The sequence below is a fragment of the Neofelis nebulosa genome, chromosome 12 (genome assembly GCF_028018385.1).
Source record: "Neofelis nebulosa isolate mNeoNeb1 chromosome 12, mNeoNeb1.pri, whole genome shotgun sequence".
Taxonomy (NCBI): domain Eukaryota; kingdom Metazoa; phylum Chordata; class Mammalia; order Carnivora; family Felidae; genus Neofelis; species Neofelis nebulosa.
Genome location: NC_080793.1, coordinates 54,207,760 through 54,235,060, shown reverse-complemented (window position 1 = coordinate 54,235,060; position 27,301 = coordinate 54,207,760). Strand labels below are relative to the sequence as shown.

The 27,301-nt window shown below is 40.6% G+C and overlaps 1 protein-coding gene and 1 non-coding gene across 6 annotated transcripts in view; one reads left to right on the top strand and one right to left on the bottom strand.

Annotated features, from left to right (window-relative positions):
• PSIP1 (PC4 and SRSF1 interacting protein 1) overlaps window positions 1–2,080 on the bottom strand; it is a 40,702-nt gene extending 38,622 nt beyond the window's left edge. For all 5 annotated transcript variants that reach the window (XM_058695295.1, XM_058695298.1, XM_058695297.1 and 2 more), the window contains exons 1-2: window positions 1,922–2,080; window positions 1,168–1,382 (exon numbers count right to left, since the gene is read on the bottom strand). In XM_058695295.1, coding sequence (XP_058551278.1) covers window positions 1,168–1,239 — 72 coding nt within the window. In that variant the 5' untranslated portion in view covers window positions 1,240–1,382; window positions 1,922–2,080. The remainder of the gene's footprint in view (window positions 1–1,167; window positions 1,383–1,921) is intronic.
• Window positions 2,081–24,658: 22,578 nt separating this feature from the next.
• LOC131492288 (small nucleolar RNA U13) lies at window positions 24,659–24,762 on the top strand. Its single transcript, XR_009251992.1, has one exon. It is a non-coding gene; the product is annotated as a small nucleolar RNA U13 (small nucleolar RNA).
• Window positions 24,763–27,301: the final 2,539 nt, after the last annotated feature.

Here is a 27,301-nt window from a genome sequence, read left to right as displayed (position 1 = left end):
AAATACAGTGTCAAATATATAGGTAAGAATTCTGAGTTAAGGATCATTCAAGATAAGACTCCAACGAAAAAGCAGACTTGATAGACTAGGGGGAAAAAAAATCTGTCCAGGTTTAGGAAGGAAACCTGTAAACAAGAAATGGATGGGAAAAATCAAGAAACAGTGAACACCTTACACTTGGATAGCAGTCAGCAAACACACTGCAGGATTCTCTATGGGTATGTTTTCCCCCAGCTGACATAATTAAAACTACAGGATTTGAATGTCTTTAATACACTCCTCAAAGAAGAGCAAGTTGGTGGAAATTACAACTTTAGAATATCAAGTTTATATTTAAAATGATCTTGAACATTCTAATGGATCTCAACACTCTTTTGGTACTATCATGATCTCAGAACCTGAGTCCTACCATAAGCTAACAAAAAGACCTCTTTTTCCGAAAATGGCGCTTAGATATTAAACAGTCTCAATTCTTAAATGTCACTAAAAAACCCTAGGCCTTAATTACCTCTCTGTACCACTAGATGTGAGCCTAGGAATCGGAGTCTATTGCTCTTTTGCCTATGGGAAACAAAGAGGAAAAACAACTTTTTCAAGGTCATAAGGCAAACTTCACCAATAAAAATGTGAAAATACATTTACATCTTATTGTAAAATTTTTAAGAATATCCAGTCCTAGATCTCTGTATGAAACAAGCAAATCCAGAGGCCTCATCAACTACAAAACGTTTTTAAAAACCCTGTGAATCCAATTTAATCACCTCTTTGACATCTAAGAGGCTGCATAAACTCCACGGATGCTCTACATTTCACTCAAAATTTCAAAACCCTCCATGTTTCATTAATTTGTAAACATCAAACCCCACACGTGATTATTTTCCCCTACAATGGAACATTAACTGGCATCCCGTTTCAATATTTCCTATTAAGAAAACCTGCCAAAGTCTGTCAAAAACAAACCATAGGGAAATGCTTAAGTAGAAACACCTGGATTTTTGCAATTCCATGGGCGATTCCCGGGCAAAAAGCTAAAACGAAAGGTTGCAAATGAGCCCGAAGGAAAGCGAGGGGGAGAAAGGACCCGGAGAACAAAATTAAGAGGAAGGGTAGGAGGTAGGCCCCTGGGGAAGGTAGCACCGCTGAATCGAAGGCTAAGAAATCACTTACTCGAGCTGGCCAATGAGGATAACCTTTCATCTTGGCGAAGATGAGGTCTCCAGGTTTGAAATCGCGAGTCATGTTTCGGGGGCGAGGCCGGGGGTCTGAAGCCCGGGGAGGAGGCGCGGCGGTGCGCACAGCGAGGGGATGCGGGAGGGCGGACGGGAGCCCAGGCTCCCGGGGCGGCGGGAGGGGGGAAGATGCCTCCGGGCGTCCCGACGCGCCTGCGAGGGAGAGCACGGAGGGCGGTTAATGCTAAGAAACCCGAAGGGAGGGGCTGCACGGGGAGGCCCGGGGGAAGGGGAGGGGGAGGGGAGGCCCGGGGAGGGGTGGGGGTGGGAGAGTGAGGGGAGAGCCGCCTCCCGCTCCTCCCCCGCGAGTGCGCGGCCTCCGCAGCCCAGGAGCTACCCCTCCAGGCTTCGGCAGGTCCACCGCTCGACGCCCGAAGAGACGCCACCACCTGAGACAGAGATGCTTCTCAGCCCCCGATTCCCCTTTCTCCCGCCCCATCTTTCCTCTGGCTTTTTTTCTCCGGGCTTAAGCGCCGAGAGGGAGGGGGTCTGGGGAGAGGGAAAAAAGATGGCAAAGGGAAGGGGAACGTTCCCCTCTCGTGCACACAGGACCTCTCCCCCCGACCTGCTCCGCGACGGCCGCAGCCCCGGGGCTGCCCCTGGGCTCCAGGGCGGGCCGCAGCCACTTCCCCGCTACAGCCAGGAGCGAGGCCACTGAGGGGGGGCGGGGCGAGTCCCCGCCGCCCGCTCACCTGCCGGGGCCGCGGGCGCTGAGGCTGCGGTGGCGGGCCGGCCGCCTCTGCCCGCGTCCACGCAAGCCACCTGCGCCACCAGCTGCCGCAGAGGCGTCTCAACGGCTCCGAATCGCAACCGCCGCCGCCGCTGCCGCCGCCGTCGCTGCGCTGCTCCCGCGCGGCTCCCGCTCGGCGCCCGCTAGCACTGGGGCGAGACCAACTGCTCGCCGAGGGAGGGGGGACAACGCAGCACCGGCCTGAGGTGTGTGACGCGGAAGCGGAACTTCAGAAGACGACGGATCCCCAAGTTGGCTTTTGCCCATCAGTGACAGCCAGATGCAGAGAGGCGCTGGTGCGAAGAAACAAAGAAGTGGGCGAAAATAGCTCGGCCCCAGGCGGCTCCCCCCTGCGGTTTGCAGAGTGGTCGGGCCCGGCCCGCCCCTGCTGGCTCCTCTGCGTGTGTGTATTTGTATGTGTACTGTATGTAAAAGGCGGGGAGGGAGGAAACGATTGTTGTGGACGGGGTTTGGGGGCGGGTATCCGGGCCTCCAGCCCTCGGCTGTGTGTTAGGGAGAACCTGGCAGCCTAAGTTGCATGTTCTTGCATCGTTTCCCAGGGTGGAGAGGCTTTAATGCTGCACTTGCGCGGTTTGCACCATCCATCCAAAAAAGAACTGTACAAAAACCCATAGATGAAATCGGAGCAGGAGGGTGTGCAGCTTGTAGGCCTCTTACAGCTCGCTGAACGGGCCTTACAGTAGCCTTTTCCTTGAAATTGTAATATGAGAAAGCCCAATTTCTTTTATTTTAAATTTAAAGCACCAAAGAAAACTGCAATCTTAACGAATGCAAAATGTGAAAGGAAGAAAACAATGACAGGAAAGCATAAGTCTTTTAGATAGGATGTGGGTTTGGGCCCGTACTAAATTTTAGCTGCATCTAAATTTTATTTCTCTAGTAGAGTGGTAGCTGGGAGGTGGAAAGTGTAGAAGTGTTTGTAAGGCTCACATAATTTATCTCTTAAAATACTCTTCAAGGGATTTCTAAGATTTATTTTTTTGATCCTTCAGCTAATGCAGTTTTTAATATGTTGGTAGTAATATGCCCGGCTTTCTAATGTGCATTGGTAGCTTAATATTTTTACTGTACCAGAACTGTGTCACTAGATTGTCTAATTTTATTTAACCATTAACATTCACCCAAGTTCCTAATAAATGTAGTGAATAAAAAGGCATTTTGAAAATGAATAAATATTAACCTTAAGCTTTGTTTCATGCTCCATTGAATCCCACTTCCCCAAAAAGTACCTACTGTGTGTCAAGCTTTTTTAGGTGCTGGGGTTACAACCGTGAACAACAAGCACAAATTCTTCCTGAAACAGAATGAAAACATGGAAAAGCCTAAATGTTAAAATATGTAAATAATGGCATGTAGCTCATACTTATTTAAATGAACTCACCACTGGGAATAAATCAGGAAAAGCTGTATTAAGTAGGTAAAAATTGAGAAGAATTCTTTAAAAGCGATACACATGTCTTCAAAAGGAATGTAGACATTCCCAGTGCAAATTGTCCTGCAGGGAATTTCAAGAGACTAAGTCATACCACAGCAACAGGCAGAGGGTTCCAAGTGTTGCAAAAAGAGAAATTGACTGGCAAGGGAAAGGGAAGGGTTAGAAAAAGGTCTTGAAGCCTTTCATCCTGATCAGTTTGATATGATGTATGCTAGGCAGCTAGGTTGCTGAGCAAGAAAGTAAAGATGAATCTTTAAAAAGTTACTCTTGCTTGCTACAAAGCAGATGACAGTAGAAAGAGCCTGGAGGTTACTGTTCTACTCCCTAAGTGACCCATTTCTAGAAGAGACTGGTGACTGAAAAAGGGAAGAGCTAAGAACACAAAAGAATGATTTTCAGGCATTAACCATAAATCATGCACAGGAAAAGTGGAGAAAGATGTAGGGAAGAAAATTCCAAGACTGTTGAGTAGGAGAGACCAAGGCATTATCCAGCAACCATTTCTTGTGCACCTCCTTTGTTCTAAGCCTTTTAAGGCTTTGCAGTTCCAAGTCTTGGTCCTGGGCCCAGCAGCATGGGCTTCCCCTCACCAGACTTGCTAAATCAGAATCTGCATTTTAACGAGATCCCCAGGTGATTCTTATGCATATTCAAGTTGAGAGACTTCTGCTGTGGAGGATACTACAGGCTACAGGAACACAAAATCAAGTAGGAAAACAGAACTGGAATAGATGAATTATAATTAATACCAAAAGATAACTTTTTATTAGTGCAAAATGATAGAACAAGTAAAAAGGGAGTGGTTACTGTGGGCGGGGGGGGGGGGCGTTTCTCAGGAAAGAAATGAAAATAGAAGGCAAATGGACAGCATTGATGCTTTGGTGTTAATGTTAAAAATATAAAGTACAAACCTTGCTCTTGCTATCTTTAAGTCTGGTAATTTCAATTTGTGATAGTCTATAGACAACAAGCTATACCCTTGAAACAATAAGTCAGGGCAAAACAGGTGGTAGTTTAAGCCTCTACAGAACAAAAGCCCAGGATCCCTGGGAGCAGCAGTTCAGAATGGGAGGGAAAGGGGGAGTGGAGAGGGAGGAGGGAGGCTTGTGCTCATCAGAACCACTTGGAGAGCTTTTCTGAACTGAGAGCCTGTGCCCCTCTCTAACCGTGCTAGATGCATCCAGCACCCATACTCAGCCTTCTTACAGGGGATGCCAGGAAAAGTACGGCAAGATAGAAATTAAAGGGCAATGATAAAGTTGTAAAGAGAAAGAATACAATTTCCAAAACAAATGAGGCAAGAGGGTGGGGGTGGGAGAGCTAAATGAATCAAGGAAGGAACATGATTCACGTTCTCTCATTTTATCTGGGTGTTCTTACCCCCATTTTACAGATGAGAAAACAGGCTCACAAAACTTCAGCAACTTGCCCCCAAATCACACATCTAGTCAAGAGGCCAAGGCAACATTCCAGCCAGTCAATTCTCAGGTCCACGCCTTTGTGTGGTCCCACGCCACCTCTAGGTGGAGCAGGGGGCCAGTAGTGCTGGATACCAAGGAGCTTATAATTAGAAAAAGATGCTGGAAGGAAAAGCACCCAGCCCTTACTCTTCCAACTTCTGTCTGGACTTGGAAGTATTTCCAGCTTAAATTTCCTAATGACCTTCCTCTACCCCACCCCATTCCCCAGCTTGGCCCTATCATCGGCCCATTCTATTAACTCCCTCCAGTTTTAAGAGATTCAGCCCAAAAATCACCTCTGGAAAGGCTTCTAACCTCATCTTAATGTGACATAATTTCTTATTTACAATCCTTATGACTAATATTTAAACTACTTAGAAATAGGCATGACCTTAGTCATCAGTGCCTGGCATTTAGCAGGCACTAAATAAAATTTTTCTCAAGAAATATTTGTTGAATGCATGAGAGGAGGGGCCAAGTGAGAAACTTAGTCTGAGAAAACAGATAAAAAGACACTTTAAAAGACATTTGTTTTTGTTTTGACTTTGTGAATTGTTCATGTAACAAAGCTTAACCCTTTAAAAGCACTGATATGTTTTCATTGACTAAAATACATCCAGGGGCACCTGGGTGGCTCAGTCGATTAAGCCTCCGACTTCAGCTCAGGTCACGATCTCACAGTATGTGAGTTCGAGCCCCGCGATCTCACAGTATGTGAGTTCGAAGCCCGCGTTGGGCTCTGGGCTGATGGCTAGAGCCTGGAGCCTGCTTCCGATTCTGTGTCTCCCTCTCTCTCTGCCCCTCCCCGTTTCATGCTCTGTCTCTCTCTGTCTCAAAAACAAATAAACGTTAAAAAAAATTTTTTTAAATAAAAAAAAATTAAAAAAAATACATCTATTTACCAGTTTTGTTAAGGGAAATCTTTCTAAATAAGAGTTGATACATATCCCCCAAATTTAGCAATAATAATCCCTTCCTTCACATCTTTTACATAGAATATATATAATTCCCTACCTTAATATATAGTATTTGTAACGTACCTTAAACTTATCAATATAAACCCCAATTATTAAACTTTCCTTATGTGTAATACTTCAAGCTTCACAAATAGGGAAGTTAGCAAGAACATGGGGAAGACAAAGGGCGTTAATCAAAGAGCTAGTTCAGTTAGAGATGTCATAAATCTGGTCTAGACCCAGCTTCCCGCTTGTTTCCCTGAGCATTTGGATTTTCAGCCGTATGGAAGGGAAAAACCAAGATGTGCTGGTTTGTGAGACAGTGACTGAGCTACTTTACCAATGGCTATGGGGGAGTCATTCTCAGACACACGGAATAAGAGAAGTCTTAATGAGTGTGAGTGCTCATTAGAACAGCTGTCAAGAAGCAAGGCTGGGACAGGGATGGCCAGTTGACCTGTGAGTGCTGTTGGTACCTATTCTGAAGGCTGCCTAGCTGTGTGTTGTTCTAAGGGAATTTTATTTTATTTTTTTTTAATTTTTTTTCAACGTTTTTTATTTATTTTTGGGACAGAGAGAGACAGAGCATGAACGGGGGAGGGGCAGAGAGAGAGGGAGACACAGAATCGGAAGCAGGCTCCAGGCTCCGAGCCATCAGCCCAGAGCCTGACGCGGGGCTCGAACTCACGGACCGCGAGATCGTGACCTGGCTGAAGTCGGACGCTTAACCGACTGCGCCACCCAGGCGCCCTCTAAGGGAATTTTAAAAATCACTGCACGACCTCCTCTGTAATCACTTCTTACCTCAGAAACTTGCTTTGCTTTTTTCTTAGATCTCCACATCCAGTCTCATCCTACATGCTCCTCTTTATTCTTCTGCCTATTTTTTTGTGAATTTTCCCTTTTTCATCTTCTTCTTTCTTCTACATTCTTCATCATTGCATGCTCTCACTTTCTGACTTAGGTCGCCCAGAAGTACAGCTTTGAAAATGGAATGATCCCTTGTTTTGGTCAATAGGACTACTAATGTGATAATATCTTTTATTATCTTTGTGCCTTTGGTTTTTCTAAGGGTGGAGAAATGAGTACTGATTGCCAAAGGTTAGGAATGGGATGGCTACAAAGTGGGGGATTTTCATGGCAATGGAATAGTTCTGCATCTTGATTGGGGTAGTGGTTGCAGGAATCTACACATGCCACAAAAATGGCATAGAACTGTACATGCACCTTGTACCAATGTCAGTTTCCCCTCTTTGTCATGGTACTTACAGTTGCTTAAGAGGTCACCATTAGAGGAAATGGGTGAAGGGTTGTAGAGGACCTTTCTGGATTATTTTTGCCATTTCCTGTGAATCTATAAATTTTTCAAAGTAAAAGTGAAAACACCAGGTATATATATTGACAGTTCAAGAGAGGTCTTTTGTTCAGGGCAAGGAAAATCTGCTCGTGCTTATAGGCATTAGGAAGTTAGGAACAGGGCTAGGAGAAGGAGAAAAATACAATATTGCAGTGTCTTCTCACCTATGTGTGTGGGTGTATGTGTGACGCATGGCTCCTAAAATGCTTTCTTCATATGTATCATCATGAACACTTCCCTAGTGCTACCACCCTTTATAGCCATCCAAACCCCTTCCCCTTGCAATTCCTAACCATTGACAGTCACTAATGATTTCTCCATCCCTATAATGTTGTCATTTCAAATTTTGTCATTTCATTTCATTATATACATGGAATCATACGGTATGTGACTTTGCAGATGGGCTTTTTCCACTCATCTTAATACTTTTAAAATCCATTTAAGTTTTTCTGTGAATCAATAGTTCATTAATTTTTGTAAATTTACATAGTTTGTTTAGCTATTCACCTATTGAAGGGCATTTTGATCGTTTCCAGATTTTTGCTACTATAATGAAAACTGCTGTAAACATTCCTGTACATGTTTTGTGTAGCTCAAAGTTTTTATTCCTCTGGGATACATGCCCAGGAGTGCAATTACCAGGTCATATTGTAGTTGCATACTTAATTTTGTAAGAACTCGCCAAACTATTTTCCAGAATGACAGTACATTTTACATTCTCACCAACAATGTGCAAGAGATCTACTTTATGTACACCTTCACCACCATTTGGAATTGTCACTAATTTTTCCTTTCACTGTTCTAATAAGTGTGATCTTAATTTCCATTTTCTTTTTTAAAACTATTTATTTAGTGCGCGTGTGTGCGTGTGCGTGTGCGTGTGCGTGTGTGTGTGTGTGTGTGTGTGTATGCACGCATGCGCACCAGCCAGGGAGAGGCAGAGAGGGAGACAGAATTCCACGCAGACTCTGCACTGACAGATACAGGGTTTGATCTCACAAACAGCGAGATCATGACTTGAGCTGAAATCATGAGTTAGACGCTAAACCGACTAAGCCACCCAGATGCTCCTCAGTTTCCATGTCCCTAATGATTAGTGATATTAAACATCTTTTCATGTGCCTATTTACCATCTGCATATCCTCTTTGGTGACATGTCTCTTCATGTCCTCTGCCCATTTTCTAATTGGATTAGTTTTTACTGTTGAGTTTTGATCATTCTTTACATATTTTTCTTTATTTAAAAAATTTTTTACATTTATTTATTTTTGAGAGACAGAGAGAGACAGAGCACAATTGGGGGAGGGGCAGAGAGAGAGAATGAGACACAGAATCCGAAGCAGGCTCCAGGCTCTGAGCTGTTAGCACAGAGCCGGACGCGGGGCTCGAAGTCACAAAACGTGAGATCATGACCTGAGCTGAAGTTGGATGCTCAACTGAGCCACCCAGGAGCCCATCTTTATGTATTTTTCATAAGAATCCTTTGTCAGAAATGATTTGTAAATATTTTCTCTCAATCTATACCTTGTCTTTTCATCTTCTTTACAGGCCCTTTCACTGACTAAAAGTTGTTAATATTGATGAAGTCCTATTTATCAACGTTTTTCTTTTATAGATTATGTTTTTGTTGTCATGTCTAAGAACTCTTCACCAAGCCCTAGGTCCCAAAGATTTTTCTCCTATGTTTTCTTCTAAAAGTTTTAGAGGTTAATATCTTATGTTTAAATCTATGATCTATTTTGAGTTAATTTTTTTGGATAAGATATGACATTTAGATGGAGGTTCTTTTTTTTGGGGGGGGGTCTATGGATATCCAAATGCTCTAGCAGCTTTGCTGAAAAACTATCTTTGTTTCATTGAATTGCTTTTTTACCTTTGTCAAAAATAATTTTACTATATCCGTGTGAGAATTTCTCTATTTTTTTTTTAAAACTTAAAAAAATTTTTTAAAACATTTTTGAAGGAGAGAGAGACAGAGCATGAGCGGGGGGAGGAGCAGAGAGAGGAGGAGACACAGAATCCGAAGCAGGCTCCAGGCTCTGAGTTGTCAGCACAGAGCCTGATGCAGGGCTCAAAGTCATGAACTGCAAGATCATGACCTGGGCCGAAGTGGGAAGCTTAACCAACTGAGCCACCCAGGGGCCCCTCTCCATTTTTTTCAATTGATTATTTTGTCTTTCTGTCTGAGCCATGGTTTTCATTAGTGAGGTGTGATATACTATCTTGGTTACTGAATCTCTATAATAAATCATAAAACAAGATAATTTCTTCCACTTAATTTTTGGCATTCAAATTTTTTCTGGATATTTTAGTTCTTTGGTTTTCCTTAAAAAATTTAGAATAAGCTTATCTATATCCATTTTAAGATCTTCCTGAGATTTTGATAGGAATTATGTTAAACTTACATGTGAGTTTGGGGAGGATTTACTTTTTTACTTTTTTTTTTTTTTTTTTTTTTTTGAGGGAGAGAGAGACAGAGTGTGGGTGGGAGAGGGGCAGAGAGGGAGACACAGAATCTGAAGCAGGCTCCAGGCTCTGAGCTGTCAGCACAGAGCTGGACACGGGGCTTGAACTCATGAACCGTGAGATCACAACCTAAGCTGAAGTCAGATGTTTAACTGACTGAGCCACCCAGGTGCCCCGGTTTGGGGAGAATTTATATATTTACCAGGGCAAGTCTTTTAATCCATGAACACAAATGTCTTTACACTAATTTAAATAGTCTTCAATTTCTTTCATTAGCATTTTGTAATTTTTATCCTATAAGCCCCATATATGGTTTGTTAGATTTACAACTAAGTATTTAATGTTTTGGAGCTATTAAAATTTTAATTTTAGTGTCCATGTGTTTATTGCTAGTTGGTAGAATTGATTTTTGTAAGTTTATTTTATATTTTGAAAACTTGCAGAACTCATTTATTAGTTTTAGGAGGATTTTTGTTTGCTTGTTTTGTTTTTGTGAGGTGTCTTTGGTAATTTCTCGGGGTTTCTACATAAACAATCATGTTATCTGCAAGCAGAGCAAAAAACACGCTTTACATAATTTTAGTTATTTTATTTTATTTTATTTTATTTTTTTTAATTTTTTTTTAAATGTTTTTATTTATTTTTGAGACAGAGAGAGACAGAGCATGAACGGGGGAGGGGCAGAGAGAGGGAGACACAGAATCTGAAACAGGCTTCAGGCTCTGAGCCGTCGGCCCAGAGCCTGACGCGGGGCTCGAACTCACGGACCGCGAGATCATGGCCTGAGCCGAAGTCGGCCGCTTAACTGACTGAGCCACCCAGGCGCTCCAAGTTATTTTAAAATTTTTGAGGATTGTTTTATGGCCAGCCCAGGATATGGTCTATCCATATGTCTGTAATGACTGCATATTCTGCTTTGCTGAGTAGAATTCAATAAATGTCAATTTATATCCTATTCTGCTGGTTGATGTCATTGAGTTCTTGAATATTCTTAATTATTTTTGTTTATTTGTCCTATCAATTATTGAGAGAGAGATACTGAAGTCTCTAACTAGAGTTGTAGATTTATCTATTTCTCCTTTCAGTTCTATCAGTTTCTGCTTTCTGTATTTTGTAGCTCTGAGAATTGCTATGGTTTTGCCATGTTTTCTTTATCATCTTTTATCATTATTTATGATTTTTCTCTATTTCTGGTGATTTTTTTGTTCAGAAGTCTACTTTATCTGATATTAATATAGCTATTCCTACTTTCTTCTGATAAATATTTTCACAGTATGGACTCTTTCAGCCTTTACTAACATGTTTTATATTTGAGGTGGATTTCTCGTAGGCTGCAGATAGTTGAGTCATATATTTTTTTAAGATTTTCTTTTAAGTAATCTCTACATCCCACGTGGGGCTCGAACTTACAACCCCAAGATCAATAGTTGCATGCTCTATCAACTCAGCCAGCCATGTGCCCCAGTTGGTACTGTTTTTAGTCCACACTGCCAATCTCTGTCTTTCAGTTGGAGTATGTAGACCACTTACATGTAATGCAATCATTGATATGTTAGAGCTTAGTTCTGGTATTTTTTGTCTCCTTTTCCCCACCTTCCTGTAGGTTATTGGGACCTTTGTTAAAATTCCATTTTGATGTATCCAGTTTTTTTAAAGTATATTTCTTTGCATAAATTTTTCAGGTGTTTCTGTAGGTATTACATTATACCTACCTAATTTATCAAAGCCTACTTCTGTTGATATTTCACTAGTTTGAGCAAAGTGTAAAAATCTTACCGCTCTTTGAGTCCTTTTACTCCTCACCATTTATAAGATGATTATCTTAAATAATTCTCTTACACACACTGAGAACCACATTGGAAAGATTTGTAAGTTTTGCTTCAACCATCAAACAGAATTCATAAATACTCAAAAGGGAAGTAAAGTCTATTGTATTTACCTATATTTTCATTCTTTCCATTGTTTTCTTTTCCTTCCTGATGTTTTAAGTTTCTTTTATCATGGAGGTAGGACTACAGTTTTTCTCCTTGGTGTTTGGTTAGAGTAGGTATTAATTATCTAAACTTTTCTGTCTTGCTAGGCTGCCCCTCTCCTGGTTCATTGGCTATGAAGAGCAGGCTTTTTTTTTTTTTTTTAATGGTTTCTTTTGTTTGTCCAAGCACCTACTGCAAGATGTATGAGGCAAAAGGGAAACCCAGGAAATAATTCATCACCATTGTCATTCCTTGAATCCCCAAATCGGTAGCCAGCCATCTTTCAGAGACTTCTTATATTTGTTTTATTTACAATGTCCGGTGGACCTATTTTTCTCTTTCTTTTTGTCACCAAACTTGTGGGGAGAAAATAGTTTACTAACAATAGTTTACCCCTACTTCATCATTCACACTTTAACCTTCATCTCCAGTGGAATTGAACTCCATGAGAGCAGGGACTTGGTTTTGTTCATAACTGTGTTGCAAGGATACAGTGTTGACACAAAGCAAATCTTTGGTAAATATTTCCTGTCACTACATTATCCTAGTAACTTTTCCTTCTTTATTTTCTCCATGTACCACCCCAGTATAGAAACTTCATTAGCTCATGCATAAATTAAAATATGTATGTTTTTCTTCCTGTGCCTTTCTTTACACCATTATCTTACTCAGAAATGCCCTTCAATCATTCTATGTTTATTAATTTTTTTTTTCTTCTCTTGAAAGTCCAAATCTAGTTACACTTCTTAGGTCTCTTCTTAGCTTCATCATCCTATTCTAAAGTCCTATATATGCTACTTTCTGCAGTCATTTTTTAAAATTAACATATTGTCTCGATTAAAAATGCTTTCAGCTTTAATTAACAGAAAACTCAACTGTAGGGGTTTACGCAAAAGAAGTTAAGAGATCGATGCTGGCATTGCAGCTTGATTACTTCAAGGCCAGTGTCTCTTCAATTCACTTGACTTCTTCCTCATGCTGGCTTATTTACTTGTGAACAGAAGATGACTGCTCTTCTGGGAGCCACATCTGAATTTTAGGCAGGAAGAAAGGGCGTAGAATGAAGAGATAGGCTACCTAGGTCCATCTCTTTTTATTTAGAAAACAGAAGTTCTTCCAAAGATCACGTCGCGCAGACTTCTCATTTTACGTTATTGAACAAGATTTTCTTACACAACCACACCTAGCTGGAAAGTACAAGTGAGAAAAGGGTTATCAATAGGAATTCAGTTAGCCAAACATTGGTATATCTGCCATATCTATCTATCTATCTATCTATCTATCTATCTATCTATCTATCTATCATGTCTCCAAACTAATTAGGGAGACAGATTTACCTAAATGTAAGATCTTTGCGATCAGAGATCTAATCAGAGTTAGTCATTTCATACTTCACACCAGATGAATGCAAGGGTCCCCCTAATCTCATATATTTCTGCTACAAACAACAAAGAAAGTTCTTAAATGGGGACTTTAAACCTAACGTAATTATTTAAGAATTATTTAGTAACCTCAGTTTTTTCTGAAATTAATAACTTTTTTAGTCAGGGAGAACCACTGTGTACTCATAGAATCACTATGAGTTATGGGAGAAGAGTTTCTTTTTTCTTGTTCTTTTTTACAAGAAGTAGACTCTACACAATCATGGGGGGAACTGGAGAAGTCAAGGTCCAAGAAACACATCAGAAGATTAGAGAGGTAGAAACTAAGGAGTCAATCTAAGAAACCAAGCACGTCCAGCTGCCAAAATAGGACTAGATAGGGAAGGCTTATGGGGAGATCTCTGGGAAATAGTGCCTCCATTCAACTACCACCTCTGGGGATGAACTGCCAAACATCCAATGTTGGGCCTGGGGCCACCTTTGGTCAGCAGGGTCAAAAGTTGGGAAGAAGAGCCAGATGTGAATTGGTGGAGAATGAAGACATGCTGAAATCTGCTGGTCCTCTACATCTGTCTCTTCCAGCATCTAACCACAATGACCTTCAGAGCAATGGCTGCCACTTCACTTCCACCTTCCAAATATCTCTGAAATTATTATTACTTTTATTTTTTTCTGTTTATTTTTGAGAGAGAGAGAGAGAAAGAGAGAGAGAGAGACAGCATACAAGCAGCGAAGGGGCAGAGAGAGAGGGAGACACAGAATCCCAAGCAGACTCCAGGCTCTGAGCTGCCAACACAGAGCCCAACGTGGGGCTCTAACTCACAGGGTGTGAGATCGTGAGCCAAAGCCTGGCGCTCAACCAACTGAGCCACCCAGGCTCCTCTCTCCAAAATTCTTTTGGCCAACTCAAACTTGGAATCTTTCGGGGAAGAGGATTTGGGGAAATGTGATCCAGCTTAATCAAATTAACATAGGACAAAACCATCACATTAAGTAAACTACACAAATGGAAGTTGAAACTCATCATTTAGGGACTCAAAATGACTGGAATCCCTGAAGGGCCAGGACTATGTCTTAGTCCATTTCTTCTGTCCTTTTTATCCTAGCCACTAAGTTGATTCTTTTTTTTTTTTTTTAAGTTGATTCTTAAATCATGTGTTGTCCTCATTGATCTTCCTGTGCGAGCTAGTTTTTCCTCTGCCCTGGTACCCATCTCCTAGAAGGAAAAAGGAGTCCCTTCTTGGATTCAGGCAATAACATGCTGCCCAGGCAGTCTTGTCTTTTAACTTTTACTGGTCATTTGCTCTACTCTAAGTTCTTCTATTTCTGTTGGCATTCCTCTTCTGTTTCTCTATTCTGACTACAATCCTTGTGTGTTCTTTAGTACATTTGGCTGCTTCTCCCCTGCCTAAGTATGTTCATGTAACATTACTTTTAGGTAGTAATCTATCTTTGGGTGATGTAGTTCTCCCATTTTTGTTTTAACTAACCAATATATATTCAACTGCAGATATTTATTGAATGCCTCAGATATCATCTTACCCTCCAGAGGAATTTAAGTACAAATATATCTATATAACAAGAGAAGAAGTAGAATATACCAACATAAAGCAACAAATTTCAATAGCTCTCAGAGTTCAGAGAAAGGAACTGAATTCTGCCTTCCTGTGGGCCCTTTTCACCTTTTCCAATCAAGGAACTTCATATAAGATTTCCAAATCTTCGTAATATTGCCCTAGTATTTATATTATAAGTTAGCTTTGAATAGTAAAATTAGTTGTTTTAGTACACAGAATTTAAGCAATATGAAATAAAAGAGTATTGGAAAAAGCTATATACAAATGTTTGTAAAGGAAGATGTAATAATAATTTTAAACCACATTAAAATTGAAGAAACTCTGACTGTGAAAATGTAAGTACAGAACTAGGAAAATTAGGCTGTAATTTTATTCCACTGGCTCTATTTGGAAATTATTTTCTTTTTTGCACTGCTTTAGTGACATAGACTTCTGGGGCTCAGAATTATTTAGTGTTGCCTACATTCATTCAAGCTTAGCTTTCAATTCATAAAGGCTGTGATTTAATTTTTTTTTTGACGTTTTATTTATTTTTGAGACAGGGAGAGACAGAGCATGAACAGGGGAGGATCAGAGTGAGGGAGACACAGAATCGGAAACAGGCTCCAGGCTCTGAGCGGTCAGCACAGAGCCCGACGCGGGGCTCGAACTCACGAATCGCAAGATCATGACCTGAGCCGAAATCGGCCGCTTAACCGACTGAGCCACCCAGGCGCCCCATAAAGGCTGTGATTTAATGGCATGAGTAAGCAATAGTGGTTTTAGAACATTTTACCCGCATACAACATCATCACCAATGAATGCCAGACACCTTTTGGTGACAGCACAGACGTAGAAAATGTTGTCTTTTTAATGCAGTTGTACACTTCCCCTTTTTATAAAAATTTAATACCGTGAACTATTTCGGTTGTAGTTATAATTTCACATTGATGTTTGTGAATAGGAAAGGGAAATATGACCATGCTCATTAGGAAGTTCAAGTGTGAATTTACATATAATAAGGTCCAATTGTCCAAATAGCAGGACTGAGGAAACAGTCATAAATGTTGTGCAGGAGCAATGCTGAGAAGCTGTCATATGTTTTCTTTTTCTTTTTTAAATTTTATTTATTTACTTTGAGAGAGACAGAGAGAGAGAGAGAGAGACTGGGGGCGGGGTGCATAGAGAGAGGGAGACAGAGAATCCCAAGCAGGCTCCAGGCTATCAGCCAAGAGCCCACATGGGGCTCAAACCCATGAACCATGAGATCATGACCTGAGCTAAAATCCAGAGTCAGATGCTTAACCAACTGAGCCACCCAGGTGCCCCCATACTCCATTTTAGAAGTAAAAGAAATGCATAGCCTCTGATTGTCTTTAAACTACTAGTTTAATTATAGAATGTAGCAAGAAAGGTAGATGACCTGAAATATCCCATGATCCCAAACTGGCTTGCAGTTTGAGTTTGAAGTGGCATTTGTAAATATGAAACATGATTTTAAAGCAGGTGTCATAAATTAGAGCCCCAGAAGTTGAATCTGACAAGTAATTTCTTTCTTTTTTTTTCCTGAGAAGTAATTTTCTTTTTTATTTTTAAGTTTATTTATTTATTTTGAGAGAGAGAGAGAGAGAGAGAGAGAAAGAGAGGCACAAGCAGGGAAGGGCAAGAGAGAGAGGGAGTGAGAGAATCCCCAACAGGCTTTGCACTGTTAGCATAGAGCCGCACGAAAGGCTCCATTTGACAAACCCATGAGATCATGACCTGAGCTGAAATCAAGAGTCAGACCTTTAAGGGACTGAGCCACCCAGGCACCCGTCATGTGTTTTCTTTGCTGACATTTTAGCTAAGGGGAGCATAAAGATGCAGAATTTGTTCTAGAGGATGCCAAACTCAACTTCTCCTTCAGTCTAATCTCATCAATCCAGCTTAGATTGGGTCAAGCCTCTCAAATTCAATATAGTATCTTTTTATCCACTCCTACTTCATGCTTCTTGATTAGTGTAGAACAAAAAAGAGGAAAAAGATATATTGAATTTTTATCTTTATCTCCTGTTTTAGTTTACTCTCGATATGGCACCTTAAAGCTTTCAAGGGATTTTTTTCTTTCCTATTTCAGGATACTTTACAAAAGCTAGGAGAGCTGCATTTAAAAAACACTTTTTTATCGTGGTAAAATATAACATAAAATTTGCCATTTTAACCATTTTTAAGTGTATAGTTCAGTGGCATTCAGTTCATTTCCATTGTGTTGCAACCATCACCACCATCCATCTCCAGAACTCTTTCCAGATCCTAACATGAACACTTCTTGTCCTAATTTACTTGTTTGGGAGTAGGGTCATGACTATGTGTTAGTCATGTCGCTGATTGAAAGAGAGTGAGAGTGTCTTGACCTTGGTGAGTAGCCTACTTCCAGAAGTCATGAAGAGATATGTATAGAGAACAGCTCAGTTAATGTAAACGTTCCTTGCTAAGGAATAATGCCTTTGATCCCCAAGGTGTAACTCTTGGATTTATTGCGCTGGGTTGAATCTCAAGGGATCTTATGGTATTTTTTTTAAATCCCTATAGTCTCAAACCTCACTACAAACAGGCTAAACTTGGCTATTCCTATGGGCTATGAAAACTTTTCTCTAGAGTTGAGAAGAGGCTCAGAAAGATAAAGCCAAAGAAAAGAGTGACAAAGAAAGAGAAGCAGTTCTCTTGAAGGCATAGAGCAACAGGTCTAAGATATGTACACCCTTCCCATCTTCTTAATCTTGGGCCCTACTCTGAATTCTCCTTGTTCTAGACAGGGTGGGGGGTGGGAAGATGAGACTCTAGGCTTTCTTACTGCACCAGCTACATAAAACAGGATAGGATTAAACAACACAAAGAAATAGGACATTGGAAAAGAAGGAAATTGCAAAACCAAAATAAAAACTGAAAATTCCAGAGGGAATAAAGCAATCAAAAATGTCCTCCCTAAAGATTCTAAAATCATGATGATCATAATAATTTTTAAAATTACTGAATGCTTATTATGTGCTCACAAAAATTCTACGAGGAAGGCGCAATTTTTCCCATTAAAAATTTTTTTCTAATGTTTATTTATTTTTGAGAGAGAGAGAAGCAGAACATGAGCAGGGGAGGGGCAGAGAGAGAGGAAGACACAGAATTTGAAGCAGGCTTGAGGCTCTGAGCTGTCAGCACAGAGCTGGACCAAGGGCTCGAACCCACAAACCTGGAGATCATGATCTGTGCTGAAGTGGGACACCTAACTGACTGAGCCACCTAGGCATGTCAAATTTTTTCCCATTTTTTGATGAGGAAACTGAGGCACAGAGAGGATAAGAGGCTTTATTTAACCCATTCATTCCACTAATACTTACCTGTTTGGTGAGAGGTGCTAGGGATTCAACATATTTGATATGGGCCATCTGCCCTCATGTAATTTACAATCAAATGGAGGATGTAAATAAACAAAAATGCAAGCAGACAAAGGAATGTTTCAGGTTGTTTCAGGTTTCAGGTTGAATCAGGTGATATGAAAGGAACATGAAAGGCAGGTGAGTTAGGGACTAATTTAGGCAGGGTACTCAGGGATGACATTTCTATAGAGATGAGGTCTAAACAGTCCCTCAAAGGAGGAGAAAGAGTGAATCATTCCAAGGGTAAAGGAGGAGGTCCAGGCAAGATGAATCGTGTGTGCAAAGAGCTTGGTGTATTCCTGAAACTCAGATAAAACCTGTTTGGCTGGAGTGTGGAGAGATGGGTGGGAACAAAGCATTAGCCGATGTTGAAAGACTCCAGATCATGCTGGGCCTGTAGACCACAATAAAAGGTTTCGACTTTACTCTCTCTTTTTAATATATGCCCATATGTGAAGGTCATTAGCGCCTGGTAGTGGAGTTAGAGTTGTTTTTTTAATAGTTTTCTTTTTTTTTTTTAACCTGTATTTTTGAAGTTTGAAAAGCAAGCATATATTACTTATGGAAAGACAAATACAAATCTTTTTTTCTTTTAAAAGTGGTCGTGATATTATATGATTGCCTATAATATTCACATTCACATTTATGTAAAATGTCAGTAAGTGGCAAATCTACAGAAACAAGGAGCAGCTCAGACTGTGACGATGGTTGTTCAGCTGCATAAACAACAAACAAACAAACAAATAAACACATATTTAATTGGTTGGGCAAATTTTACGGCATGTAAACTATACCTCAGTACATCTGCTTTGAAAACTGGAAGTGAGCACAAACATGGGATAATTTCTAAAACCAGAGACAACATAAATTCTCCATAGAAGGGAACAGAAAGGTTTGGCTGTTCTGGGCCTGTAAAGGACCTTAAAACTTTGCCCAAATTTGAGCCCTTTTGCAAAACTACCCGAGGTCACTCCTTCAAAGCCCTCTTGCTTCTAACATCTGCTCTTAATTGAAAAGGAGTTACAGTGAGAAGTAGGGTGGGGGTACAGGCAGAATATAAGAATAATTCATAATTAATTATATGTTCAAAATAATAAAATTAGCCATAACCAACTTAAAAATAAGGGCTTCAGGTGTGACCATCAAACTCCTTGAGCTTCTAGAACAGTTTTTTTCAGGGTTAAAATATCTTGCAGTGCTTAGCATCTTTTGAACAACTTCAACATTTGAGAACTGTCCTAAGTAAGAAATCTGTTTTCTCAAATCAGAATCCCCCAACTTACGTTTCGCATGCTCTCTTGTCCCTAGGCTTGTGACCTAAGTTCCAGCAATCAAAAGCATTTGCGTGAATCTTTGATTCAGAGGTGAGGACACAGGTAAGGATGGAAGCAGCCATATCGCTGGAGGAAGTACCTGCACAGGCAGTGTGTTTGAGTGACTGCTGGTGATAAGACCCTTTCTTACCAAGTCTATTCTGTCGTGTGATTTTTTTTTCCCCCTCAGAGTTTGGGAGATTTTTCTGGTTATTTATTGCTGTGTGACAAACTCCTTCAAAACGTAGTGGCTTCGAAAGGCAACTATGTTACTATCTCTCATGATCCTGTGGGTCAAAAATTTGAACAGGGCGCAGAAGGAATAGTTCATACCTGCTCCGTGTGGTGCCCGCAGTGGCTGTGCCATTCAAGATGGCTTCTTCACTTCACGCTGGTGCCTTGGTTAGAGTAGCTCAGGTAGCTGGAGGCCGGCTGGAAGAGCCCAAGATGGGCCATATGTCTGTGGCCTTGGTTCTCGAAATTGGCCGGGCTCCCCCTCAGGGCTTCCCTGTGTAGTCTTGTGCGTCCACTCCTCCATGTGGCTTCTGCAACTGGTTTCTCCCCTGGGGTAGCTGGACTTCTTATAGGCGGAGAGTTTTTCCTGAATGCAAGAGCGAATGGTGCTAGGTCTTCCTAAAGCTTAGGACCAGAATTGGCATAGTACCACCTCACTGCATTTTATGGGCTAAAATAAGTCCCAGGGCCACTCCAGTTTTAAGGGACGAGGTCTCCATAAGGGTTTGACACCAGGAGGCATGGTTCATTACAGGCCACCAGGTTACTGTCTCCTACATTCAGGGTAAAGCCTTTTCCTTCAGCCCTTCCAGGTACTCAGTAAACTCTTGTATTAAATATAATAAATACTTTCTGCTTGAAATATATAGCTTAAGATTTTCCTGACTGAAATTTTCAATGCAAATATATTCTCTATGATTGAATTAAAAACTAAGGTCCCAATAATGGTAGCAACATTATTTCTCTTCTTATCCCTGTGTGATTATCAAAATTCCCACATCGTCCCCTAAAACCTTCCACAGTTATTTCTAGGAGCCCAAGTGGCTGTCCTAATTCTGTCAAAATTCTCCCACCCCAAAGATGTTAGTTAGGCATAGAAGTTTTTTAAATTTTTATTTACTTTTATTTTTTTATGTTTTTAATTTCTTTTCTTTCTTTCTTTTTTTTTTTTTTTTTTTGAGAGAGACAGAGAGACAGAGTGTGAGTGGGGAAGGGGCAGAGAGAGACGGAGACCCAGAATCCAAAGCAGGCTCCAGTCTCTGAGCTGTCAACACAGAGCCTAACTCAGGGCTTGAACTCATGGATGGTGAGATCATGACCTGAGCTGAAGTCAGGTGCTCAACCAACTAAGCCATCCAGGGGTCCCAGGCACAGAAGTTTTAAAGGTAAGTTTTAGCAACCTTTCAAAGAAAAGGTTATTCTGATAGTATTTAAATATGAATATGAAAAGATTGCTAATTCATTTTTACAACTAGTGTAATGCTAATGCTAAAACATAAAAACAGCATGAAAGGAAAAGTATAGCCCAATCTCATTTATGAATACAATTACAAACTTAAAAACATGGGGCCTCAAATCCAACAGTTACTACAAATACAATAAATCCAAATATAAATTTGAATGTGATGATCAAGTCGTCTCGGAATTACACAGCTGGCTCGACGTGAGAAAATATTGATGCAACTTATCGTATTCATAGGGTAAAGTAGAAAAATGATTACGTGGTAAGACATTAAACTTCACATTTCAACTGAGGTGCTGGTCAGCTTTGAAGTGAGTCATGAGGCCCATGTAAATACAGAGGACAAACTGATGGTCGCCAGAGGAAAGGGAGTGGGGGCTTAGGCAAAAGTGGTGAAGGGGAATGGGACATACAGGCTTCCAGTTATGAAATGAGTAAGTCACAAGAATAAAAGGAACAGCATAAGGAATGGAGTCATGGATATTGTGATACCATCGTACAGTGACAGATGGTAGGCTTCCATACTAGTGGAGAGCATAGCATAACGTAGAAACTTGTTGAATCCTTCAGCTGTGTGCCTGATACTAACACAATACTGTGCGGCAGCTACACTCACAAACGACAACAACGATAAATTAAACAAAAGGAATACAACATCTTTCACAAGAAAGGGAAGCTTTTCTTATTTTAAGTACTTGATTAAGTTTATTATTTTTTTTAAACTTATTATTTTTTTAAATATTTCGTTAACCTAGAGGGAGAGAGACAGTGTGAGCAGAGGAGGGGCAGAGAGAGAGGGAGACACAGAATCCGAAGCAGGCTCCAGGCTCCGAGCTGTCAGCACAGAGCCGGACTCGGGGCTGGGACTCACAAACTGTGAGATCTTGACCTGAGCCGAAGTCAGATGCGAAACCAGTTGAGCCACCCAGGTGCCCCTAATTTTATTTATTGCTAAATATATTTTAAAGGTATTGAAATGTTTATTATTTGTTTTATTATTTGGAAATGTTTATTTAATTTTGAGGGGGAGGGGCCGGGGGGGGGCAGAGGATCTGAAGCAGGCTCTGTGCTGATAGCAGAGGGCCCGATGTAGGGTTTGAACTTACAAACCTTGAGATCATGACCTGAGCCAAAATATAAATTCAGATGCTTAACCAACTGAGCCCCCCAGGTGCCCCAAGATTTTTTCTTTTTTAATTTTTTAATATTTTTGAAAAAAAATTTTAAAACATTCTGGTTTATTATGATTGGTGTTTTAATTTTTTTTTTTAATGTTTATTTCTTTTTGAAGGAGACAGAGACAGAGCATGAGCAGGGGAGGGGCAGAGAGAGAGGGAGACACAGAATCTGAAACAGGCTCCAGGCTCTGAACTGTCAGCGCAGAGCCCGTCGTGGGGCTCGAACTCATTAACTGTGAGATCATGACCTGAGCCGAAGTTGGAGGCTCAAGCGACTGAGCCACCCAGGCGCCCCCAAAGAATTTTATTTTTAAGTAATCATTACACACTCAACATAGGGCTCAAACTCATAACTCTGAGATCAAGAGTTGCATGCTCTACAGACTGAGCCAGCCATGCACCCCTTGATAAAATTATTTATTTATTTATTTATTATTATTTGTTTTATTTTTTAGATTATTTTGTTTATTTTTTTATTTTGAGAAAGAGAGAGTGTGCATGCTCGTGTGGGATAGGGGCAGAGACAGAGGGAGAGAGAGAGGATCCCAAGCAGGCTCCACGCTATCAGTACAGAGCCCTACGTGGGGCTCGAATTCACAAATCTGTGAGATCATGACCCCACCCAAAACCAAGAGTTGGATGCTTTACCAACTGAGCCATCCAGGCACCCCTATTTTATTTTATTTTTTTTAAAGATTTTATGTTTAATGTCTACACCCAAGGTAGGACTTAAACCTACAACCCCAAGATCATGAGTTGTACACAAACTGTACCAACTGAGCCAGACAGGTGCCCCTGATAAAATTAATTTTGAACATTTACAGGAATAGGGGTCACCTGGGTGGCTCAGTCAGTTGAACGTCCGACTTTGGCTCAGGTCATGATCTCACAGCTTGTGAGTTCGAGCCCCACATCGGGCTCTGTGCTGACAGCTCAGAGCCTGGAGTCTGCTTCAGATTCTGTGTCCCTCTCTCACTCTGCTCCTCCCTCGCTCATGCTCTGTCTCTGTCTCTGTCTCTCTCAAGAATAAATAAAACAGTAAAAAAAAATTTTGAAACATTTACAGGAATAAGCAACAATATTAAAAAAAATTTTTTTACGGGCGCCTGGGTGGTGCAGTCGGTTAGGCGTCCGACTTCAGCCAGGTCACGATCTCGCGGTCCGTGAGTTCGAGCCCCGCGTCAGGCTCTGGGCTGATGGCTCGGAGCCTGGAGCCTGTTTCCGATTCTGTGTCTCCCTCTCTCTCTGACCCTCCCCCGTTCATGCTCTGTCTCTCTCTGTCCCAAAAATAAATTAAAAAAAAAAAAGTTGAAAAAAAAAATTTTTTTTAATGTTTATTTCTGAGCTGTCAGCGCAGAGCCTGATGTGGGGCTCGAACCCTGCGAACTGTGAGATCCTGATCTGAGCTGACATCGGATACTTAACCGAGTGAGCCACCCAGGTGCCCCAATAAGCAACATTATTAAAAGTCCTTCCCCTTGATGTTGTTTTCCAATGCACATAGTGACTGTGATGTGGACTGATGGCCAAAAAAGACATGTATGAGATGTTCATAGCAGAATTATTCATATTAGCCAAATTGAAAGCTTTCTAAACGTTTGTCAACAGTGAAATGGATTCATACAATGGGGTATTATCCCGTAGTAAATTAAAGAATGGCTTACTGAATCATTTAATAAGATTGATAAATCTCACACACACTGAGTGAAAGAAACCAGATACAAAATAGTACATTCTGTATAATTCCATTTATGGAAAAGTAAAAAAAAAAAAAAAAAAAAAAAAAGGCAAATCTAGCCTATATTGCTAGCAGTTGGCATAGTGGTTGAATATAGAGTAAACATAGTGAGTGAGAGGTGTATAAGGAAGAATTCTGGGGTGTGGCAATATCGAGATTCTTGATCTGGGCTCTAGGTACATGGATGTGGTCATTTTGTAAGATTCTATTGAGCTGTATGATGTATAATATTTTATTTTGGAAATTGACAGGCACAAATTTTCCAGATCCAGAGAGTACGAGATCATCTTACAATAGCAAACGTTAAGTATAAATTCTCTGCTCCCCTTTTACCGCCTTCCTCCAGGTAGTAAATGAGAAAAGAAATTTACTACATTTTCCTCTGTAAAAGCTAGCTTCCCACCTGAAACCAGACCCAACTTAAAGTTGTGTGTTGGGGAAATCTTAACCTTTGCATGCAGTTTAAAGTGTTAATATAGATAGAGTCATATATTGGATAAGACATCCAAATTATTGAATCGAAAATAGATTTTTGCCTCTTACTATGATATCTGGACTTCCAATTATCTAAGAGTGATAAGAAAAGTCAAACTTGAGTTTCATTCAGGAGGGTGGAATAAACCCTGCCCACTGAATACATTTTATTTTTACTTTTATTTATTTTTATTTTTTTTAATTTTTTTTCAACGTTTTTTATTTATTTTTGGGACAGAGAGAGACAGAGCATGAACGGGGGAGGGGCAGAGAGAGAGGGAGACACAGAATCGGAAGCAGGCTCCAGGCTCCGAGCCATCGGCCCGGAGCCCGACGCGGGGCTCGAACTCACGGACCGCGAGATCGTGACCTGGCTGAAGTCGGACGCTTAACCGACTGCACCACCCAGGCGCCCCTACATTTCAAAGGGACCATGAGAAATAACATATAGGTGTCTTTTGATTATATCCCCCTGGTTTGCTCGTTTCATATACCACTTGTAGATTCTTTTGTAGCTTATAAGCGTGATGATTGAGTGTTCACACTGCTGGGCGACACATGCCTCCCTCAAACCTTGTTACAATATTGGCACATCACCCATCCGATATGAAAAAGAAATACCTCTTACAGTGCTCACTACCAATGCAGAAACAGGCTTTTGGTTAAAAAAATAGGAAATTAGTAAGAGAAAGATCATTTCTTAATGTAAAAATAATTTCTAATAAACAATCCGTCAAAATTTTATATAAAGGGAGTAAAGGTCGGGGGTGTCTGTGTGGTTCAGTTGGTTAAGCATCTGACTTTGGCTCAGGTCATGGTTTTGCCGTTCGTGGGTTCGAGTCCCTCAACAGGCTCTGTGCTGACAGCTAGCTCGGAGCCTGGAGCCTGTTTCGGATTTTGTGTCTCCCCCTCTCTCTCTGACCCTCGCCTGCTTGAGCTCTGTCTCTCACTCAAAAAGAAATAAATAAGCATTAAGAAAATTAAAGGGAGTAAAAGTAAGGATTACTTCACATTAATGTCACAAATAAGATAAATGTTGTTGCCCCTTTTATTCAGAAATTTTCTGAGAATCCTATCCAAGGTAGTAAACTAGGTAACACAAGTGAATTATAACTACGAAGACTGAAGAGAAAAAACTCTCTGGCATTCCTGGCTCAGTTGGTAGAATTGAGTTGATTTCAGAGCTGTGAGTTGTGAGTTCAAACCCCACATTGGGGATAGAACTTAGTCAAAACAGTCATTATTTAGAGGCAATATAATTATTACCAAAATATTCCAAGAGAATGAACTAAATGGACATTGGCATTAAGTCTGAACTATCTTAAGGTAACCATAAGAGGAATATATTAAAAATGAATAGTTACTCTATATATTATATTTACATATTCATATTATTATATTTATATAAGGATGAACAAACAATAGGCAAAACGAATCTGTCTGATAGAGGTTAGGAATTTAGAGTAATAGTCATGAGTGAGAGGTGGTCCAGTTAGAGAATGTAATGGGGGGTGGTGGGCGGGAATCTCATTTACAATAGAAAAATCCAAGCCAGGGGCCCCTGGGTGGCTCAATTGGTTAAGCGTCCGACTTCAGCTCAGGTCATGATCTCACAGTTCGTGAGTTCGAGCCCTGCGTCATGCTCTGTGCTGACAGCTTAGAGCCTGGAACCTGCTTCAAATTCTGTCTCCCTCTCTCTCTGCTCCTCCCCCGCTCATGCTCTGTCTGTCTCTCCTTCAAAAATAAACAAAAACATTAAAAAATTTTTTTCTAATAAAAAAAAGAAAAATCCACACCAAACAAAAATAAACCCTTAAAACCTAGTAATAAACTTAATAAGAATTTCAAAGATTCATAGGACAAGAGCTATTAAGGTTTACTGAAGTACATAAAAGAAAGTCTAGAATAAATGGAGAGATATGACATATTCTTGGATGAGAAGACTCAATATTGTAAAAATGTCAGTTATCCCCTAAGTAATCTATACATTTCATGTGATTCTTTGATAAATGGATTCTAAAGTTCCCCTGAATAGTTTCCCATCTCATTTAAAGAAAAGGTCTTATTTCCCTTCTATTATTCCTCATATCTCAACTCTCTATTTACTCTCTTTAGCCATACTGGCTTTCTTCTTACTTCTTCAACATGCCAGGTAAGCTTCTGCTTTATATTCTTTGCAATTGCTATTCCTTCTTTCTGGAATGCTCTCTCCCTAAATAGCTGCATGCTTGCTCTCTCACCACCTACAGGTCTTTGAATCAAATGGCATCCATTCAGGGAGGACTTCCTTGATCATCTCATCTAAAGTTGGAACAACCACATCTGCCCACGACCCACATGCATTTCCTTTCCTTGGCTTTTTTTTTCTTTTTCATAGCACTTATGCCTATCTGTCGTGAAATATATATTTTTTTGCTTTCTTGTTTATTGCCAGTATCAAGTGTTGACCTCCTCTAACACACACACGCACACATGCACACATGCACACGCAAAACCTGTTGATCAAAAAAAGTCAGCTTACTTTACTTTTGTTTAAGGGAGAACATCGTGATGACTGAATCTAAGGAGTGCCTCAAAATGAGGAAACTAGGGAAAGGTAAAGAGACTTAGGGCCTGGGCTAGCTGATTTAGACTGGTCTTTCAAGGTGAAGAACTCGTTGGGAAAGAGCAAAGTTTATGAAATAAGAGTTTTGGATTAGTGGCCTCAGTGAATCAAGAATGTTGAAGTGAGTCTTGATGGGCTAGCTGTTTTGATAAATAAGCGTTTTCGTCCCCTCGCATTATGTTCCCCAGCCAGCAGCTAATATATTGCTTTGTTATTAGCTAACACAGGGACTTGAGAATTATGTCAGTTTGAATTCCCAGTTTCCCCTTTTATCATTCTTCAGGCTAATCGGGAAGAACATTGTCATTTGGGGATATCATCAAACCAGATATATGACATGTTTGATATGTTGATATATGACATGTTTGATATGTTGTGGTTGAGTGTATTTTCTTTTTTTCTTTTTAAGTTTATTTATTTTGAGAGAGAGAGAGAGAGAGAGAGAGAGTGCAGGCAGGTAGGGGGGCAAAGAGAGAGGGAGAGAGAGAGTCCCAAGCAGGCTCCATTCCATCAGCGCAGAGCCCGATGCGGGGCTTGAACT